We start from the raw sequence: 21606 nt of genomic DNA, 5'->3' as shown, positions 1-21606 counted from the left end.
AGAGAGCAGTGAGTCCAATGGGCTCATTTTACAGATGATAAAACTGAGCTGGACTGGTTGTTGGGTTGGGGCAAGGACTTGTACCATGGTGCCCTTTCCATACAGGTACACTTGGCTGACACTATTTTTTAGCTACCAGTACTCTGAGCGGTGTAGGAATACAATGATTTACTGTTGTTTATTTATTTATTTTTTTTAGGGACACAGTCTCACTCTGTCACCCAAGCTGGAGTGCAGTGGCACAATTGTTGCTCACTGCGGCCTCAAACTCCTGGACTCAAGCAATCCTCCAGTCTCAGCCTCCCAAGTATCTGAGACTACAGGCCCATGCACCATTCCTGAGTAATTTTTATTATTTTTTGTAGAGATGGGGTCTCACCATGTTGCTTAGGCTAGTGTCAAATTCCTGGGCTCAAGGGATCCTCCGACCTTGGCCTCCCAAAGTGCTAGGATTACAGACATGAGCCACTGCACCCAGCCAAGATGGTTTTCTTAATGAACATTATCCTGGGTTCATCAATCAGGTTTAGAAGACAAGGATGAGACTAAAGAAAAAAATTTTGGAGTCCATAGAACAGGCACAGCCAGCTTCCCCCTACCCCATCCCCACCTTAGCTTCTCTTTTCTAGGGAGATTTGTTCCAAACCTCGGGCTGAGTGAGAAATGAGCCTCTTTCAATGGCTCATTTCCAAACAATTCAATCTGCTCCAGGAAATGAGAGATTAGTTTGTGGAAGAGTGAGTTATTTTAAACCTCTCTGCATTAAAACCAATTAATGCTCTGGAGGGCCAAGCCTGCCACAGGAGAATTCACTCTAATTGCTACAGACCAAGGGATCCTGTATAACTCTCCTCCTATCAGCAAATAATAGCATTTGGGAGGATGAACTCAATCTCCAAGGGAAAACTTGAACCAAATGTGATAGCTATCTCCATCAAGTGCCTCAGATTTAGAATGGTTCTGATCCCAAAGAGTGCCGACCATACCTCTCATGAGTCAAACCTGCCATTTTCCCAGCAGTAATCATGTGCCCAGACCTCTCCCATTCAGCCCTGTTGAATTAGAAAAGCCAAATGATTCATCCAGGCACAATACAGAGTGAATCAGCAAAGGAAGAAAGTGTAGGGAAAAGGGAATCTGTGTGCTATCTTGAATAAAAGTGCCTTCCAATAAATTTGGCGAATTGTCTTCCAGGGAATTGGCTGAATGTGTTAATCATTTATTGTATATCATAACTGTCTGGTGCATACATGATTAGCTGAAAATGATATTTGTGGGTCCACTGAGGCTCTGAAATGATGCAAAGAGGAAACTAGTTTCTGCAGAAGGAGCTCAACTTTCTCTGCTAAAGTTTGCCTTGGAGCATCAAAGGCTGCTCCTGTATGGGCTACTGTTGGCATGAGAATGTGAAGGGGGTAGGAGAACAGAAGAGGAAAATAGGCTAGCAGGTCCCAACAAGGAAATGCTTTGTTGCTTTACCTCTATTCCTTGTTCTTTTCCTCTCTTCCACACACACACACACACACATCACTGGGAGAAGTAGGTTAGTAACTCAGAATTAGGACTCAAACAGATCTAGGTCTAAAATCCAGTTCTACTCCTTCTTCTTGAGCTTCAAACTCTTTATCTATAAATCGGGACTAATAATGCTAATAACCCCAGCTTGTCAAGGAGGTTTAGACAAGATGTATATAAAGTGCATGGCTCATGAAGGCATTAAATAAATCTACTATTACCATATGGCTCAGTTGCTGCTGGGTAATTTTCTAAAGACAGAAGTCTTGGTCCAGGGGATTAGTGAGCTGGGAGTCATGGGAGACTGATGGTCACAGCTAAGAAGAAATATCCGTCAGCGTATAGAGATGTACACGTGGTTGGGGTTTGTGGTTAACCAAAGCTTTGAATTTCTCAGCTCTGTATTTAAGCTTCCAGAATATGGATTTGCTGCTGAGCAGGCTTGGAGAAGGTTCAAAACTTTTTGGAATTTGCAATAACCTGGGGCTTAGAATTCAGAGAGAAGTTCAAATAAGAAATCACCCTGCCATGGGTCCAAAGAGAGAAAAATGCTTCCACCATGAAAGAAAAAGGAGTGCAGTTGGTGAGTTTTCAGTTAGAGTAAATAAAGTGTGGTGACAGGACTCCTAAGAGCAAAGGTGCCCACACCCAGCTCCTCATCAGAGTCTCCGGGAGAATTTTACAAAGATATACATGTTCCGAGCTGCACCCTGGAGATTCAAAGGGCCACAGATGGGCTCAGGATCCTGTTTCTTTTTTAGTAAAGTGTCAAGGTGATTCTGATGATCATCCTGAAGGTGGGTGGCTCAGGGCCATGGGCCCTGCCTTAGAAGTGAATCTTTGAGTATCAGCTTCTTTACTCCTTTTCCCTTTGTAGAGATCTGACCCATGTCTCCCCAAAATTATGGAAGAAAGATTTAGGAGAGTCTTCAGAGACAGTTGGAACTGATTCCCTCTTCCAAGGCTGTGATTTTGGAATATGTGCTTGAGAGATGACACTATTGACAATGAAGGACGAGATCATCATCAAATGTATTTATGACATTCAAGTTCTGCACAGGGAGACACAAGCTTCATGATCTCTTCTCCCACCTCTCCTTACCAGGCACTCAAATATCTCCCAATATATCTTGAACTCTTCCAGTTTTCTTTATATCCTCCTCCCCCATCTGCAACGAGCTCAGCTTCACTAACAGAGGCCATATGGCCTGGTGGTTAAGAGGTTGGCTTTGGAATTAAGGTGGGCCAGGATTCTGATGTGGCTGTGAGCCCAACTTGTACCATGCTGGTCAACATTCTAGGGGTGGCAGAGCAACAAGACAGAGTGGGCCCAATGGCACTCTCATGTGATGCCTCCAGGGAAAAAATAAACTTCCATCTTGTTCACTATTATTTGTGGTCTTTATTCAGAAATCTTAAATGATATCCTATCAACCAGGAAACCAACCATTGTAATGCAGGTGATAAGGGTTATGACGGAGGATCCAGTTGGTGCTAGGAATGCACACCTGAGGGAACAAACCCCATCTTCCTAGAGAAAAAGATATATAAGCCAAGTATGTGGGACAGTGGCACTCAGCAGGTGAGGAAGTGAAGCAAGGAAAAAGTGTGGGCACAGAGGCAGGAAACAACATGGGATGTTTGGGACACTGTATTACATTTTAGTATTGCTAAAGGGGAGGATAAGAAAGGACAGCAGGAAGTAATGAGGCTGGGGCTTGGGAGTGGGGTTTGTGTGTGAGGAGAGGTAATGTGATGAATGCTCCCATCAGAGAACCTCCCACCATGGAACCCCTCACTATGGTGCCCTCACCATGGAACCCCCGACCATGAAAACCACACCCTCACTGCCATGGAATTCCTCACCGTGGAACCCCCCCCCACCATGAAACCTCCCCCCCACCATGGAAGCCTCCACCATGGAACCACTTCACCATGGAGCCTCCCACCATGAAAGCCCTCACCATGGAACCCCCTGCCATAGAACCTACCACCATGGAACTCCTTGCCATGGAGCCACTCACCATGGAACCCTTCACCATGTAGCTACCAACCACGGAACCTTCCACCATGGGACCTGCCATGTCTTTAGCAGTTCTGGGTGAGGGAGGAGCCTGGAGCCAAAGATAGGTACTGTATGGTTTCCCCTTACTATTAGCTTCGAATGGGGATCTCAGATTCATAGTGAGGCTCAGACCATCGTCCCTACTAGCCGGATTTCTCTTGAGGCAGGCAGGAATCCCAGTGGCTCCTATACTCTGTAGGAGGCTGGCTGATTGATAGGCTTCTCAATACCACCTCAAAGTGACATAAATGACTGCATAAATTCAATCCAAGCCTATTAAGATACGGGAGAAAGAGGTTTATTTTGATGTAAACAAGCCCTGCAGAGTGATGGGAGTCAGAAGAGACAATAAGAGCAGAAGTCATCCTATCAGGATTTTAATATGGAAACAATGTCAATCATCTCCACATGCATTGGCATTCACTAGGAAGTTCTTTTCCTCCCTTTCTTCCCAGGCCTTTGGTCACCTACTGAGTTTGGACCATGCTGGTTTCATGCTCTCTTAGCTGCCCATGCGCTACTAGGCACTCCCCATCAGCTCACCTCATCTTGATATCCTAAAGAAATAGAGGGATAAGTGTCTTGCCCAACACAAAATAAAAAGTAGAAGCTATTCACTTACTTACTTTTATAGCTCAATGGGTTATCACAAAGTGATTACTCATGGAACCACCATTTAAGTCAAGAACTAGAACTTTGTAACTACCCCTTCCCCCAAATCACTAACTCCTCCCTCCCCACCACTCTGAAGCCAAATTTTCTGGTTCCAAATTTCTGCTTTCTCTCCTACTCCATACTACTTGCTTGAGCTTTTCTCTTTACAGAGAAGGAAATAGAACAATAAAGAAAATGAGCAATTTTCCTGTTTGCATAGGTAACGTCAAAGCTGGGCCTTGAACCCATGTGTTCAAGGTCCTCTGTACCTGGATTGACTTCCTCCTCTCAGCTTATGTAAGTCCTATCCATCTTCCAAGGCCAGTCAAATACCATAGTCCTCCATGGAGTCTTTTAGACCATCCTTGCCTCACCGCTCTCCTCCTTTGCCTCATAAGTTCCTGCCCTGTCTGTTCCACTGGTAGCACACTTAGCAGTAGTTTCTGGCATTATTTACCATCTCACATTCTTGTTTCATCTTTCCTGTGATTTTGTGAGGTTTTTTTGTTTGTTTTGAGCTCAGGGATCACAACTTACACCTGTTTGTCTTCCCAGAACATTGAAAGTGGTCTGCACATAGAAGGAGGCAGAATAGTGGGTTCCTGGGCTCTGGAGTTGGACTCCCTGGGTTCAAATCTTGGCCCTGCTAGTTGCTTGCTGTGTGACATTGAACTATGAAATCTGCCCATATGCCTTCCTGAAGAGTTGTTGAGAAAAGTAAAGCATTTTCAAGTGGGTAGCACAGTAATCCACAAAGGTCAACTATTAGTTGAAGCTCAACAAGTGTTTGTTGTTGATAGTGAATGACTCAACTGGTACTCAAGGTTAAAAAAAAATTTTTTTAAAGGATGAATTCAGAGGTAGAAAATCTTTCCATAGGAAACAAGTCTAGAAAAAGTAACACACAGTTGGAAGGAGGCCGAGTGTGGGGTAGGAATCGCCTCACTTCCCCTGCATCACGTCCACCTTGCCACAGACTGCAGTAATGGCTCCCCAGTGTGCAGAGCACTAGGGTGACTCACAGCCAAGCAGGCGACCACAGGGCAGAGCCAGGAGCCAAGGCTGTCGGGCAGCGTTTGTTCCTGCTGCTAAGTCACACAGAAGGGGTCAGCCTTGCCTCTGAGTCTCAGCAAAACTAATGCTGCTAGAATGAAAGATGAGTGCATTTGGGCCTACGTCCTGGTGTTTAGGCAAGGCTCTGGAAGGTCAATGGTTGGAGAGAAATGTAAGGGCTGAAGCAAGAGTTTCAAAGGAGGTGGCTGAGCAGCCAGTTTTGTCAAGACTCAGCAAATATACTGCTCCGGGCGCGCTTGCATATATTTTAGTGAAATGGCCTATTTCTTCCAAGGACTTTATAGGGCAAACACTTGCCTTCCTTCCAACTTTATTCCCATACAAAACCATGGAGACGCAGGCTCCTAAGAAACACACGTTATGGCTTTCTTTATGAGCACTGTCAACTTGCAAAGAGATTCTTCTCCAAATACTTTTACATGGTTTGGGGATGGAATTTACATATAGATAATTTTTGTTGAAATCCTGTGAGCTTTGTCTGATCATCTGTCCTACAAGCCACAGGAGGCATTTCTCTGAGTATCAGAGCTGAGCACAATAGGACTTGGATATGAGGGAAGTCAAGTGGGCATGAAACAGTCGGAACCTAAGGTCTTAGGAGCTAAAGGGAGTTAAGGAGACATAGAAGAGGGCCATGAGGAAGATAATGGGATTGGGTAGGACTGACTAAGAAAAACAGTAGAGACTGACTGATTACGGAGCTCTTTCAGAACACAAGATCACTGTAGTTGCGGGGGGGGGGGGACATGAAAAGGCGAAGTTCAAGCCAGCAGTAGCTGTCAGGCACAAGCAGCTGTGACCATCAGGCCAAGAGCAGGTAGGGGCAGAAGGGTCATGAAGGAGTATCTTTCCTGCAAAGGCCAAAGACAACATTACAAAGCATCGAACTATCACCAGAAATATTTACTGTCTATAGCAATGCCCAGGAATTACAGAATCTCATCAGCTTTCCCTCTCTGCGTCTCAGTTTCCCCATATTGAAATCTGAAGAACTCCCAGCCAGCCAGAGTTAGCGCCCCTCCTCTGCTCCCTCAGACCTCCGTGTTGTAACTGTCTGTGAATGGGTCTTCCTCCCCAACTAGACCTTGAACTTCTAAGGGCCGGGAGTGTATTTTGTTCATCTCTATATCCTCAAAGGCTGGCAGATAGCAGGTGTTCAATCAAGATTTGCTGACTGAATGGTCTCTAAAGTCCTTGGAGGACACAATTGTAGAATGACTAGATCAGTTGTTCTAGGACTCTGACTTCCGCAGAGTTCAATACAAAGCGAAGGCCAAATCGCCTTCCCAAGAGTGGTCCTGAACAGGCTGCTTCAGTTGAAGCACTGTGGCTCTCCTCTTCCCTTCCTTTATCCTAACTTCTTTATTACCATCTCCAAATATCCTTCTCCGTGGATTGTGACAGTCTAAAGCCCTGCTCTGCTTGCTTCAAATTCAAAACCCGGGTTTGGTGACTGTGAAATACCAACCAGCTCTCTAATTTACTTCCCTTTCCGCAAGCAAGTCCATAGCCTTGCTTAGGTCTTGCACAGCTCTCAGCTTAGACTCTCTCGGAGGAAGATCCTGGGATGGAGATTAAGATGCCAGAGGTTTTTCTGGGGAACTGAGCCCAGGGAGCACTGGTAGGGGGAACAGGGAAGTGAGACAGGAAAGGGAAGAAAGGTGAGAGAGGGCACGTCAACGAGCAGGTACTGCTATGGGCAACTAAGGCTCATTCCTACTGAAGACCCCTGGCAGCCTCTGTGGAACACCCCTCAGAGGCATTCCCATGAAAAGTGAAAGACCTGGGGTATTTGTCCACCATCTCCCATCCAAAATGGGTTGAAGGCTATTTCGGGATTGGGGAGGAGTAATCTCCCACCACTCCTAATCTGCCTCACGCACTAGGTGAACACACTCTGGCAGCCAGAGGAAGCCCCCAGGTGCTTGCAGCAATAAGCCACCAGCACGCACAGCAACAGTGAGATCTGAAGGGATACGGGCAGTGGTACTAGCACCTTATGCTACGCATCCTAGCCTGATGCCCCAAAGCCTTCCATTCTCTTCCCCCCAGGTTACCTGGATTGAAACATAAAGTTCTCCAGTTGGAAGAGATTTGGTAATCATCCCAACAAGTGGCTAGTGCTTGAATACCGCTAGTGTCAGGGAATTCGCTTGATCTGTGAGGCAGTACATCCTGTTGCTGGAATAATTGAGAAGCCCCCCAAAATCCTCTATTTTTAGATTTCACATTTGTCACCTTTTAATTTCCAACTTGGTTCTGCCCTTGGAGCCCCACGGAGTGATTCTCCCCCATGTCCCGGCCCCCCCATTCACAGTAACACTAGAGTTTCTAAACCAAACTGGTATGTTTTTATTAAGGCTCTTCTTCTCTGGCCCAAATCATTCACTGCCTTTACTATTCTCACTACAATATGGCCTTTAGACCAGTGGTTCTCAACCAGGGGTAAATTTGCCTTCTAGGGGGCACTTGGCACTGTCCAGAGATGTTTTTGGTTGTTAGAACTAGGGGGAGTGCTACTGGCAACTGGTGGGTGGTGGCTAGGGACGCTGCTAAGAATCTGACAAGGCACAGGACAGCCCCACAACAACAAATTATCTGGCCCAAAATGTGCCAAGGTTGTGAAACTCTTCCCTAGACACATCATTATCTAGGTTACTCCCCTCTGGACATTCTATGGCTTATCATATAAAGTACCTTGTTCAGAACTTGGTATGTGGTACCTGCAAGGATAGGACCAAAGCCAGCATGCGGACATGGGGGTATCAATAATACATCCTCCCTCTCTCTGACAATGGGATTCATTGTAGCAGCTAAAACATCCAACATACACCCCTCCTCCTACCCAGTCTGTGGTCAGGGAAAGGCTCCAAGTCCTATCGAAACAAATTGCTCTCAAGCCAATGATTAAGAAACAAAAACAAAGACATAAAAACATAAATGCAAATCTAGAAGGAGGCAGAGTTCCCTCTGAGCATCTGCACGATGCATTAATCATAACAAATTGAATCAAATTCATTTTGGTTTTCCTACCCTAAAGACATTATTGTAGATCTCCTCTACCACATTTTTGTCACCTGTATGTATGATAAATAGACTTTTATATTTTCATCCAAGACCCTCCTAAAAATATCAGACAGGACAGATTGATGTTGATCCATTTTTTAACCCCTTTTGGGTAAAGTTGAGTTGACCAGTTATCAAGCCACTTAACTGTAGCTTCCATTTATTTACCTGATCCAAGAAAACACCAGGTCCAGATGGCATTACTGCTAAGTTTTATCAAACATTTAAGAAGCAGTTAATTCCTATTTTATTCAAACTGTTCTAGAAAATTGGGGGAGGGGTAAGAGGCACACTTCAGCTAATTTCATACAGCTAGTATAATCCAAACCTTTTAAGGACAGTACATGAAAACTATAGGAAGATCTCATGAATACACATAGATGCAATATTTCTACAAAATTATCAAACCAAATCTAGATTTGAATTTTATGTTTTATAAAGGGACTGAATTTCATTTATTCCAGGAATAGAGGATGGTTAAACAACAGAAAATCTATTAATGTAACTTACCACATGAATAGACTGAAGGAGTTGGAAGGAGTCAGGAATAAACACACAGGGAAGGAGAGGACTTCAAAGGAAATGTTCTTCTCTTGAGTAATGGCCATGTGTGTATCGCTTAGCTTTCATTGTGTAACAAACCACCACAAAACTTCAATGATATAAAAAAAGCATTTGTTTTTCATACATTTTAGGATGAGCTAAGGGGCAGCTATTTTAGGTTGGATTCAGTTGGGCAGCTCAGCTTTAAACTGCAGGACTCTGGGTCAGTGGGTGACCACAGCTCAGATGTCTCTCATCATTCTCAGACCAGCTGGCTAGCTGTTCAAGTTCATCTCACGGCAATGCAGATAGTAACAGGTTGCACGCAATAGGACAAACACACTTTTAAACCCTTGCTTGCATAATTTCTGCCATCATCCCATTTGGCCAAAGCAACTTGCATGGCTGAGTTTAAAGTACACTCTGCCTTTTATGGCATGGATACAGGGAGGAGAACAGAATTGGAGCCAATGACAATACATATCACAAGGCCACAGGGCATGTCAGTAGTTTATTATTTATAACTTACAAATATGATATATATGCACACACATTGCAAATTATATATACACACATTATATATATAATTTTATATGCATGAAGTATTTCATAATAAAAAATTAATTAAATTCACACATTTTAAGTACATTTTTGGGATCCTTCTTATTTTGGATCGTTTCACAATCCTATCCAAAGAGGAAATGAAGTTGGTTTGGCAAGAGTTATTCTTCATGATCATCTTTTTCATCTTTCCTTTTTTCCATTCTTTCAACTTCTTCCAAAAAGGATTTTAAAGAGGTTTACAAAACACCAAGACAAAATAAATTCATAATAAATAAAACAAATGGAAAATAAGTTACCAAAGCAAGACAGAACAGGACAACACTAGCACTTGCCTGGATGTTCTCCATTTGCCTCCTCTGATCCTCCTCCCACCCTTCCCTTCCTGTTCTATGCTCCCTTGTTTCCTGGCCTCTCCTGCAACTATAGGTCTCACTGGGTTCCGATAACCACTCTGTCCTCTTGCTGCTTCAGGCCTAGAGGCTGGTAATACTTCCTGTGAACCATCCCTTGCTGGCTCCCTTCATCCTGCTACACCTTTGTAACTAACTCCTTCACTAAATCCTCCTTACTTAACCCTTTTGAAGGTGCCATGTTTCCTAGGGACCCACAAACTACATGCCTTAATTCTATATGTATGTAAGATGTGGACCATAAATACAGCTCTAAGGTCTCAGTGTCGTTATCAAGTGGGAAACACAATCAATAAAAGAATCCGTCTCTCAAGAGAAGTAGACATAACTCCTGACACCAAAATGGGCAAGAAATTTTCACTGTGGTTTCTCAAGAAGAGGACATTGTGGTGTAATGACCCCATTCTTTTCTGCCTTACAAACCATCTCTAATCCACTCAGGGCTCAGTCCTCAAATATCTTCTCTCCTTATTCATATTCACTCTCTAGTTGATCTCATCTAGTCACACAGCTTTAAATATCACACACGGGCTGATGACTTCCAACGTGTGCCTCCAGTCCTGACTTTTCCCAGAATTCATTTTCACTATCCACTGGCATATATTCGGATATCCAATAGGCGCCTATCTCAAACTCTGCACGTCCAAAACTTTCCATGTTTATTCCATGGAAATTCCTCTCCTCCCAGTCTGCCCACATTCAGTAGAGGGCCTCAGCATCATTCACTAAGTTGCTCAGGGGGTGTGTGTGTGTGTGTGTGTGTGTGTGTGTGTGCCGGGTCAGGGTGAAGTGTCAATGGAAGAAAGGTATCAACCTTGTTGCATTTTTTCTCACATCCCACATCCAATCCATCTGCACATCCTGTTGGCTCACATCTTCAAAATATATTCAGAATCTGACCAATTCTCATCCATCACTACCACTCTAGCCCAAACTACCAGTCTCTCATTCTACTTTATTTGTTCCCGTTTTTCCTTCTTCTACTCTTGCACCAGGGGCCTACCTCCAGTAGCCAGTGTGATCCTTAAAAAATATGTCATATCACAGCATCTGCTCAAAATCCTCTGGTTGCTTCCCGTCACAGTTACAATACAATACAAAGTCTTTGACATGGCCTATAAGGCCTTACATGACCTGGCCCTTAGCATCTTTATTTTCTATCATTCCCTCTCTCCCTCTGCTCCAATCACACTGGCCTCCCTGATGTTCTGTGAACAGGTCAAGCATACTATTGGAGGTCTCAGGACCTTTGCACTTGCTTCCTCTAACTGAAACACTCTTCTCCCAATAACTACATGGCTCACTGATTTCACTTAGGTGTCTGCTCACATGGCAACCCCTCAGAGAGGTTTTCCCTGGTCATTGGCTCTAAATAGCCACACTACTCCACTCCCATTCCTTACTTTGCTTTACTTTTCTTCATAGCACTAATCAGTACATGACATTACATTAAATGTGTAGTTATGTATTTATTGACTGTCTTTCCATTTAGAATGTAAGCTTCTAAGAAAACATTCACCCCAGCATCCCCAGTACCCAGTGCAATACGAGACATAGCAGGCCCTAGATAAACACTTGTTACATGAACAAAAGGCTCCACTCTAGTTTATCTGGTTTCTTGACTCAGCCTCAGCAATGCCCAACAAATATTTGAGTCTTAATTACGTCAGTGGCACTTACATGCTTAGAGCTTTAAAAATCTATAAAACAGTCCTGACCTAAATTGTGTCCTTTAGGGTGTGTACTGATTGGGAAAGGGCACAAGGGAGCTCCCAAGGTACTAGAAATGTTCTTGTTCTTTATCTGGGTGGTAGTTATACAGGTGCCTCTGTAAGAACAAGGTTATCGAGCTGTACACTTAAAATGTATTTTAAGTTGCACCCCAGTAAAAGCTTTTGTTTTTTAAAGTTTCTGACCTATCTAGACACAAAAACAGATTAATTCCAGTGTGGCAAGAGCAATGATAGAGGACTGCACAGTCTGCCTTGTGAGCAATGAGCAAGTCACCCTCCAAGAACCAAGACTGGCATGCCCTGGTAAGAGGAAAAGGGTAGGCTATATACTGTCTTCCTCCTGACGCCAGAACTTCCTAGCGGCCACGGGCTTCTTACATCCCCTGGGACCATCTTCTCCACGTGGAGCTCGTCGCTGGTGCCCACATGGGCGTGCACCGGCTACAGGATGCTCGATCTGTGGGGATTAGAACCCTGCAGTGAGAGGAGCAGGGAGAGCAGCCCTCACAGAACAATGGGACAGCCCTTCCGCTTCAGACTCTTAACCTTTTGGCTCGAGGAGGCGGACACTGCGGCCGCGTGCGTCCGAAGAGAGGACTATTTCGTGTACACAATGCTCATCCGACGTCACAAACCCAGCCACGCCGAGGCGAGACAACGCGCAAGCGCAACAGAGAGCCGCCGCCACGCAGGCGCACAGCGGCCCAACGCCGGGCAAACGCGGGAAGGGCCCTGCGGGAGGGCGCGCGCTTCCGGGTGAGCGCGCGCGCGCCATGGAACAGCGGTTAGCCGAGTTTCGGGCGGCCCGAAAACGGGCCGGCTTGGCAGCCCAACCGAGCACTTCGACCCAGAGCGCACAGACCCCGGGAGAGAAGGCGGAAGCAGCTGCGACTCTAAGGGCAGCCCCAAGCTGGCTAAAGCGGTTCCTGGTTTGCAAACCGAGGCCTACTAGTGCCCAGGCCCAAGCCAGCCTCGCTCAGGTGAGAGGAGGGAGGCCTCACCCCCGGGACCTAGCCACCCTGGCGGCTCTCTGGAAGTTCCGGCTGAGGCCCGGCCCACCACGTGGTGGCCTGCACGCTCCGCCCTGACCAAGGAAAGGCCACGCCCACCACATGACGGCGCGCCGGACACGCCCCCTCCGCGCGTTCGCGGCGTGGCCTTAGCTGTCGGGGGCGGGGCTGCTGGCGCAGGGCAGCTCCGAGGCTGGTCCTAGGGTTTCCTTCCGCACGTGTCAGCACTGCTACGTGGCTTTGGCAGTCCGCGACCCGCGCAGCTCCTGATTCCAGACGGGAAGCGAGGGTCTAGGGTCCTGGAAGAAAGCACCCCAGCCCTGAATTTATTCACATCGTGTTGAGTTATCATTGTGACACCCCGTGGCTTTGGGAAACCCCTCCACAACCAGGTTGAACCATAGCCCTCTGCTAATGGAGGGTAAGAGGTCTAATTGGGTACTGACCAAAAGTGGCAGTAATTAAGGATTCATTTGATTAGCACCTGGGGCACATGCAGCCAGTAGCCCAGATAGCCTGTGTTTTGGAAATGGATTTGAATACAAAATTTGCAAAAGTGTAACTGCCCGTGCTGGCAGGAGCTTATTCAATTTGAATGTTCAAGGCAAAAAAAAAAAAAAAAAAATTGGATTAGTGTGATAGCCTTTTCACCCTTTAATTATTTTGGTAAGCTCTTATTTTGCAGGCGATTTTAATTCACATCTCTTAGTTTTCACTTACAAGTAAAATGGCAAGGTGACTTGCGTGTGAAATTGGAGTGTCTATGTGGAAATACAGGACAAAACATACCAGGGGATAATCGGTGCTTTGCAACTATCTGTGACAAGGCCTTTGTTCCTCATATAGGTAATAAGAGGCAAAAAATTCCTTTTAAAAATTAAAATGTACTGGAGAAGTGTTCCTGCTTACCTTAAAATCGTTTCCCTTAAGTTCATCTATTATCGCACAACATTTGATTTGAGGGGCTTTTTTTTTAATTGAGGAGAACTTATTGTTACTTTATTTTAATTCCATATTGCCCATAATATGCAGGGTTCCAACTAACTTGCAGAAGGAGGTAAAGAGAGCACAGCAGGATTCAAACAACCTATTTCCTCACGTGCGGTTTGTCTCAGTTGTCTTTGGATAATTTTATTGTTGACTAGAACTTTCTGAGAACAATTGCTTAAGATTTTAGAATCCATTTCCCTTACCCTTTTTCCCCTTGCAGTTAAAAAACAATATCTAACCCACACAATGAGCTTTTGAATGTATGTGTGATTTCCAAAGGAACATGAGATCATTGAGTTGGACCCAGAGAAACTGAACTCAGAAAAAGCTTTCATTACTGAAAACCCAAAAGCTGATAGCCTGACAAAAAGATGAGAGGAAATACGGGACCTGCAGTTGGTCCTTATTAATTGCTCTGTTTTTCATTAGCGACTCTGCCTTAAGCTCATTTTCATGGACTGTTATCATTCCTGGGTTTGCTCTGGTGTGAAAATTCTCTTTAAAATTTTTTTTCCTGATTTACAATCCATCTCTACCTAATAATTTTGACGGCACACTGTGGCCTGTCAGAGATTTCTTTGGCCTTCTATTTATAATTGCTGCTTTTCAGTAGTCATCGATAAGGAAGTATCTACATCCTCACACCCCCGACCCCAAATTTTGTAGTTCCCCAGAACAAAGTACTTAATTCTGTGACAAGCTTCTGCCTCACCAGGGCAAAAATGCCTGTAACCTCTTTTAATCCTACAGAAGCCACCTGCCTCCCTCTCCAGCCATGTCCCACTCAAGCCCCCAGTGCATCCCCCGGCGCACATCATCTGCAGCTCCTTACCTCCAGGCCTTGGCTCCAGCTGGCCCACTGCTCAAATGCTCTCATCCTTTGGAGTCACAGTCTTGCATCACCCCCCAAAATCTAGGAGTCATTGTTAATTTCTCCCTTCCCCTCACCATCATTCATTCATTTAACAAAATTTGGTCATGTGCCCTCTATGTTCCAGCTTCTGTCCTAAAATCTGGGAGACAATGTGATTAAGACAGAACAAGTCCTGCTCTTGCAGAACTTGCATTTGAGCCTCGGATGGCAGGCAAAGGAGGACAATAAACAGAACAATGAGATAATAAATGCTATGAAAGGAAAAATGAAACCAGAGGACTGTGACAGTGAATAAGGCTGAGGGGAACAGAGTGCTATTTTAAGTTGGGTGAGCAGGGAGAGTCTCACTAAGGAGGTGACATTTAACAAGAAGGAGCCACCCTTATAGCAACCTAGGGAGAAGGCCACATGTCACATGTGGTGACATTTTTGCTGAGGTTTGTAGAAGAGAAAGGCAATGAGGTGTTGTAAGGGAAAGGGGGCATTCCTCCCAGAGGGAACTGCACGTGCAAAGGCCCTGAGGTTGGAAGCAGCTCAGTATTTGAGAAGTAGAAATGCCTTCCCTGAACTATGCCTAGTGTGATGTCACGACCACAAACACTCTCCACGCAGCTTTTACAGCAGAAGGTGAACTGTGCTAGGGAAAACTCCAAATGAGGCAGAGGAATTTCCGTATCTCTCCTCTCCCTTGTATGTTCCCTTTGCCAGTTTGCTTACCCCTACCCGTCCCTGCCACCTTCTTCCTGTAGGGCTCTAATCCTTCCCCTGCCACCTCCCATAAAGGCCCCTAATTAATAAGGGCTTTGGAGGGAGACCGTCTTAGGATCCTAGACAGACTTCATCTCTGCCTATCACTAGCTGTGTGACTACAGAAAGTACTTCTCAGTGTTTCCTTATCGTAAATTGGGAATAATAATGCCTGCCTCCTGAATTACAGGAGATGGTACATTTTGAAGATATTTAATAAATGGTGGCATATGAGCATTATTCTTTTTATGCTCCCTGAAAAATAAATTCAATTTATTGCAAATTTTAATTCATATACATTCAAATGTATTCTGTATCTGTCAATCCGCCATTTCTTTCTCACTTCTGTCACTACCCTAGTCAATGCCGGGCCCTCTAGTTGGGCCTCCGCTAGCTACTAACAATCTCTGTTCCTGCCCTGGCTTCCTTGCAGCGCATTCCTGGCGTGGCAGTCAGGGTAGTCTCAAATGGAAGCTGGGTTGTGTTGGTTCCCTGCTAAGACCTTTAGCGGTTTCCTGTTTCCGGAATCCTTACTGTGGCTCACACAGCTCCTGCCCTCCCGCCAGCCCCATCATCTCACTGTTCTCCCCTTGCCCAGGCCACTGTGGTCACACCGTCCTGTCGTTCCTAGACAAGCCAAACCTTTCTTACCCTGATGCAGTCGTCTTCTTGGGCAAGAAGTATTGTGCACACTGGTCAGCTCTGAAAGGGGTGTCTCTTTACTTCATAAATGTCGGGAGTGGAGGGTGTGGTTGGTGATGTGAGGGCCTCTCTAGTCAGACATTCCCATCTAACTGAAAGGGTAATAATTACAATGTTGATGCTAAAAAAGAAGGTTCTAACAAAATAGAATTTCTGAAGCACCATAAAACAGATGACCAATATTTTTTATTGAGATCAATGTTTATGGTCCCCTTTTAAATTTTTATGTGAAGAAGACTATGGGATGTAACTGAAGAAATGAACTTAAAGTTCTGCTACGCATTGAGAATCCATGGGTGGGATGCTGTGTTTAGCTCTGGGCACACCAACAGATATAATGGCATTCCATGGCCTCATGGTACTTACAAACAGTCAGGCAACACGTGTGACCTGACCAACAGAGAGACACCTCAGTGCTCCAGGAGGCAGAAGGGGCGCCTTCCTGGACGGCTGAGGGGTTCAGGGCAAACTCGATTCACAAATGTTGCTCGCCTGGAAGGCAGGGAAGGAGTTGAGGAATGGGCGGGGAGGAGGTGGAGGCAGTTCTAGGCCTCAGCTGAGGACTGAATTGGGTAATAAGATCAGTTGAGCCGAAGTGGAAGGATCATTTGTGGAGCAATAGATTGTGGATGGTGTTGTACAGGGAATTTCGTAGACCATTGTGACCCATTAGTGGATGGTGAAGTCAATATAGAGCATCTTGTCCCCCATTAAATTTAAAAAAAAAAATAAAATAGGAAATATGAGAGCTTCTCAGAGAGGGTGAGTGTTGACCTATGAAACTTTCTGTTGTATGTATGTATGCTGGGTCGCAGTATAAAATGTATTTCTTGTAGTTCATGCTCAGAAAAGTTTGGAAAATAGCAGACTGGAGACAAAGCTTCTTAGAGCTACCTAAATATCTGTGTCTGCCGTCAGCATCCAGCACAGGGGCCTGTGTGCTGGCATGTCTATCTGTTGCATAAACGGAGGGCCTTGGATTCCAGCCCAAGGAGTTTGGATTTTAACCTGTAGGCAATGGAAGTTTGTTGAAGGTTTGTGGGCAGGTGTGTAATGGGTGTTTTAGGAAATTAATTTAGCAGTTGTAGGTAAGATGGTTTGGGAGGGAACAGACAGGAGGCAGGGAGTCTAGTTAGGAGACACTGGAGGGGCCTTGGGCTGAGTGACGAGGACCTTTGTAGGAAGGTGACAGGGGATGGGAAGGTAAGAGGGTCCACTAATGGCTGTAACAGGGATTTTTTCAGTATGTGAAGAGGATTTTTGTTTCCTGTTTCTGGTATAGTCTCCATTTTAGAATCATGTCATTCATAATATTTTAGCTCATCTGATCAAGTCAACAAACGTATGTTGAACTCTGACTGTTTGTGAAGCATCTGTCGTGGCTGTTGCGTTATCAGGTATTGAGAGGTTTCTGTATGGGGCGCAGATTAGCTCTTGTTAGCAGCAGACTAATATGAAGAAATGACTCCCATGAATAGGAATCTGTCTGAATGTGCAAGGGTTTTATTGGGTCACATCTCACTAAGTGCTGATCAGTTTTGATTCTGCTGAAGCAGGGCACATAAGCTCTTTGGAGATTATTGTTTTAGAGAGTAGGGCAACAAAATAGAAATCAATGAGCCGGCAGCCTTCTTAGAGCAATGAGAACTGCCTTTTCAGATTAGTTTTGATCTTTCAGCTCCATTACCCTTTATGCTTACTTTTGTTTGCTTGTGTCTCCTAGGAAGCGGCTCAGCCTGGGAGCAGCACATCACAGCCACCACGGAATAGAGCTGTCCCTCCGCCGTCGTGCTGGGACCAGTCCTTCCTGACCAATATCACCTTCTTGAAGGTTCTTCTCTGGTTGGTCCTACTGGGACTGTTTGTGGAACTGGAATTTGGCCTGGCTTATTTTGTCCTGTCCTTGTTCTACTGGATGTATGTTGGGACACGAGGCCCTGAAGAGAAGAGGGAGGGAGAGAAGAGCGCCTACTCTGTGTTCAACCCCGGCTGTGAAGCCATCCAGGGCACCCTGACCGCAGAGCAGTTGGAGTGCGAGTTGCACTTGAGACCCCTGGAGGGGAGATAGGACCTAGCTCCACTGTCCTTCAGCTAACTGCGGACACGGTCCTCCTCGATTTGATTTCAAGTGCATAGGACAAAGGACCACGTATGGGTTAGCTCTGTGACTGCACAGTTCTTCTACGTTCTTTTCCTGATCCGCTGCTGCGGTTTTATCTTTGAACTTCTGTTTGGTTTCAGTGAAATTCTCTAAAAGACGCTCACTGTGGATCTGATGCAATTTGTATAAATTACATACTCAAGAAAGGAGACCTGTTTGCCTTATTTCTCATCTGTTTGAGAGAGATGATTTTGGAGCACTAGAAAGGCGTTGGGGAGAGTGTCTGTTTAAAACATCCCGCTGTTTGAAGTGTAACGGTTAGGTACATCAGGGCTGTACAGTAAAAGTAAATGTTCTCTTTAAATCTTTTAATATTTATAGCACTTTTTTTCCTGAAAATTTAAAGTCACAAGTTCTGGGGGCTTTTGTTTTGCTTCCTGCTTTAATTCTTGCTTTTTCTGTCACTACCAGTATTGAAAAATAAAATATCTCTAAAACATCTTTCCAGAAACAGGTCCCCACTCATTGCCCTCAGCGCCTCCCACTTACCCATTATTCTGCCCCCACTCAGTCAAGGTAGATAAGAAGAGACAAAGGCCTGGTGACAGGTGGGGAGAGATCTCACAAACTGTTGGAGATTTGATAAGTGGTTATTAATGATGAATTTAACAAGAAGAATTCTTGAGTGTGTACAAAGGGCTGGAAATAGAACTCCAGACTTACTGGCTGCTTGGCTTGTTTCTTATTTTCTAAGGGCTTTAGAGTAAGCAGTCTCTTCACCTGTGGGCCTCTGATTATGTAAATCATGATAATCAGGCATGATTTTAGCGTGTTCCTTCCTCTTCCAGGACAACGTTAGAGTTTAGGTGCATTAAAATTGGGCAAACCCCCACTGGACTGGGGATGTTCTCATTACTTCCATTTTGTGGCAGACTAACCCCATTGAGTTTCAGCCCTTGTTGAGAATTCTCCTGATATGAATTGCTCTTCTTTCCAGCGCTTTGCTCAGAAGGAGCTCTGCTCTCCCTTCTAGCCCAGAGTCTTCTGTGACTTCTGTCTGAACTGCACATGTAGAAAGTAGGGGAAAATCACTCTGTGGAAATTACAGGTTCCAAAAAAAAGAAAAAAGAAAGTGAGGGAAACAGATGAATCCGTATTAAACGTGAAAGTTTTGATTGTATTTAAGATATGATTTTGTTTTCTGATTTATTTTCTGAAGGATTTCCTAGTTACTCTGATACTTTACATGGGACTTTACAGTTCAGAAAAGCCCAATACAAGGGAGTAATTTCCCTAATAAAAGTTTCACTGCAGTGCCCAGGCCAATAAGCATTGTTGTAGGAAAGAATTAATTTGTATTTTAAAAATGTATAATTCAAACTTTCCCCTGAAACAGAAGGCCTGTAACTCCAAATTGGGGCGGTATGATCTATTTAGTAATCCCGATAAGACAGAAACTTCTCTAAGCGTACAAGAGACTCAACTTTTGAGTGGTTCTCAGTGGTGATCTTTGAAAATGTAGCTGCCTGGCCAGGCACAGTGGCTCACACCTGTAATCATAGCACTCTGGGAGGCCGAGGCGGGAGGATTGCGTGAGGTCAGGAGTTCGAGACCAGCCTGAGCAAGAGCGAGACCCCATCTCTACTAAAAATACAAAGAAATTATCTGGACAACTAAAAATATATAGAAAAAATTAGCTGGTCATGGTGGCGCATGCCTATAGTCCCAGCTACTCAGGAGGCTGAGGCAGGAGGATTGCTTGAGCCCAGGAGTTTGAGGTTGCTGTGAGCTAGGCTAACACCATGGAACTCTAGCCCGGGCAACAGAGTGAAACTCTGTCTCAAAAAAATAAAAAAAAAAGAAAATGTAGCTGCCTATGAGATGGAGCCCAGATTGCCTTAAGCACATATTTCATGGGATTCTCCATGAATGATTTGTCACCTGTCCTTACCTCTTCCCAAAGGTTGCACGTAATGACGACATTACCTTCTAGGAAAAGTGGGGTGCGAATCAATTAAATCCCTGACAGGGAGGAGAAGAAAGGACAAGTATGTACTTGCTGCTCTCATCGGACCGTTAAGCGTTAGGCGCGGTCTTGATTTCCTGAACTTAAGCCTATTGATCTCAGAATTTCCACTCAGGGCCTGACCGTTAAACCCAGTGTGCAGCTTCCATTAAAAGCTTGTCTGTCCTCAGGGAACTTGAATCCCAAAGGTGGCTGGAGTCCCTGTGAGAGCTGTGTGTACCAGTGAGGTCATTTCTGTCCAAGTCTTACAAGTAAATTGGTTTTTGCTTTTATTCACCTTATCCCATCTTGCCTATTCATAGGAACTGTTAAATGAGCCTTGTAGAGCTGCAAGGGACCCCAAAATGCCATTGTATGCCCCACGTCCACCTTGGGCAGGGCCACATTTATACCTGACTAAGGATGATTTGTTTCTAGTAATCTCCGAAAGAAGAAGATTCCAGGCACTTCTTAGCAAGTTCTTTATATTTACTGAACAAACTTCTGCTAGCCCCACTGCCACCTGGGGTTATTTCTTCTTCTTCTAATCTCAGTGGTGTGGAGCACCTGGAGCCCTGTGTCAGCTGGCGAACCCTCACTCAGTTCTTTTCTGTCCCTCTCTGCTCTTCAGGCTCAGTCATCCGAGCTGTACCTCTGGGACACAATCACTTTCAAGCTAGCCCTGACCCATTCTGAGTTTTCTAGCTCTGGGTCGGGGGTGAGTGTCCCTGTTGAGAGGGGCAATGACCTTTTTCAAAAGCTTTGGAGTCTTACCAGCGATGATTTAGGCATGTGTATTTTATGTGATTAGGATTACGCTTTGAGTTTTGGAGGCCTTCCACATTTGCATTTTGACTGATCTGTGCATGAATCAAAAGCTCTGCACTACAAAATGTTAGAAGTTACACAATTGGAAGAACCTGTGATCCTCAGTTGGGAAAAAGAAGGTAAAATTCTAACTGTGTGTTTTTAGTTCCTGCCACTTTCACCAGCAAATATTTGTAGGTCCCCTGGGCTTGGCGCTGCTGGGGACACACAAATGAGCTCCTGCATAGCCTGAGTGTCCCTAAGAGCCATCTGGATGCAGGGGTGGGGCTGGGAATGCCATTGAGCATCTTGCCACCAGGGGGTGGCATAGAGCTGCCACTGTACCTCCTGGGTCCCTTCATATCACACTTGATAATTTGTGTAATGTGGGAAACGCACTGGGATGTTTATCTGAATCACTTGTGCTGCTTTTTCAGGCATTCTTTTCACTTTAAAATTCACAGAGGAAAGGGCTCAGCAGAGGTCCTGGGAAAGGCATAGAAAGCTACCAGAAGTGATTTATTTTACTTTATTTTTAAATTTTTTTTTTTTGTTCTGACAATCCCAAATAAGTGACTGAGATCAGAAGTGATTTATATATATATTTTAAAATAAAACAGCAGCCCCTCCCTAGACTTAGCAGGCAGTATTGCAGTTGCCTGTCCACATCTGAGCTTTGGGGGAGGGGGAGGAGGAATGACTAGGAACTACATAGCTGGCAGAGAAAATTTGATCCCTAAGCCAAA

General features: G+C 44.9%; 1 protein-coding gene across 1 annotated transcript; it reads left to right on the top strand.

Moving 5' to 3' along the window:
* The first annotated feature begins 12368 nt into the window (after positions 1-12368).
* Positions 12369-18506, top strand: SAYSD1 (SAYSVFN motif domain containing 1). Its single transcript, XM_069488345.1, has 2 exons — positions 12369-12604; positions 17671-18506. The coding sequence occupies exons 1-2, from the start codon at positions 12398-12400 to the stop codon at positions 18013-18015; spliced, it is 552 nt and encodes a 183-aa protein (XP_069344446.1). The 5' UTR covers positions 12369-12397; the 3' UTR covers positions 18016-18506.
* Positions 18507-21606: the final 3100 nt, after the last annotated feature.

Source organism: Eulemur rufifrons, chromosome 15 (genome assembly GCF_041146395.1).
Source record: "Eulemur rufifrons isolate Redbay chromosome 15, OSU_ERuf_1, whole genome shotgun sequence".
NCBI lineage: Eukaryota > Metazoa > Chordata > Mammalia > Primates > Lemuridae > Eulemur > Eulemur rufifrons.
This window is presented reverse-complemented; position numbering and strand designations above follow the sequence as displayed.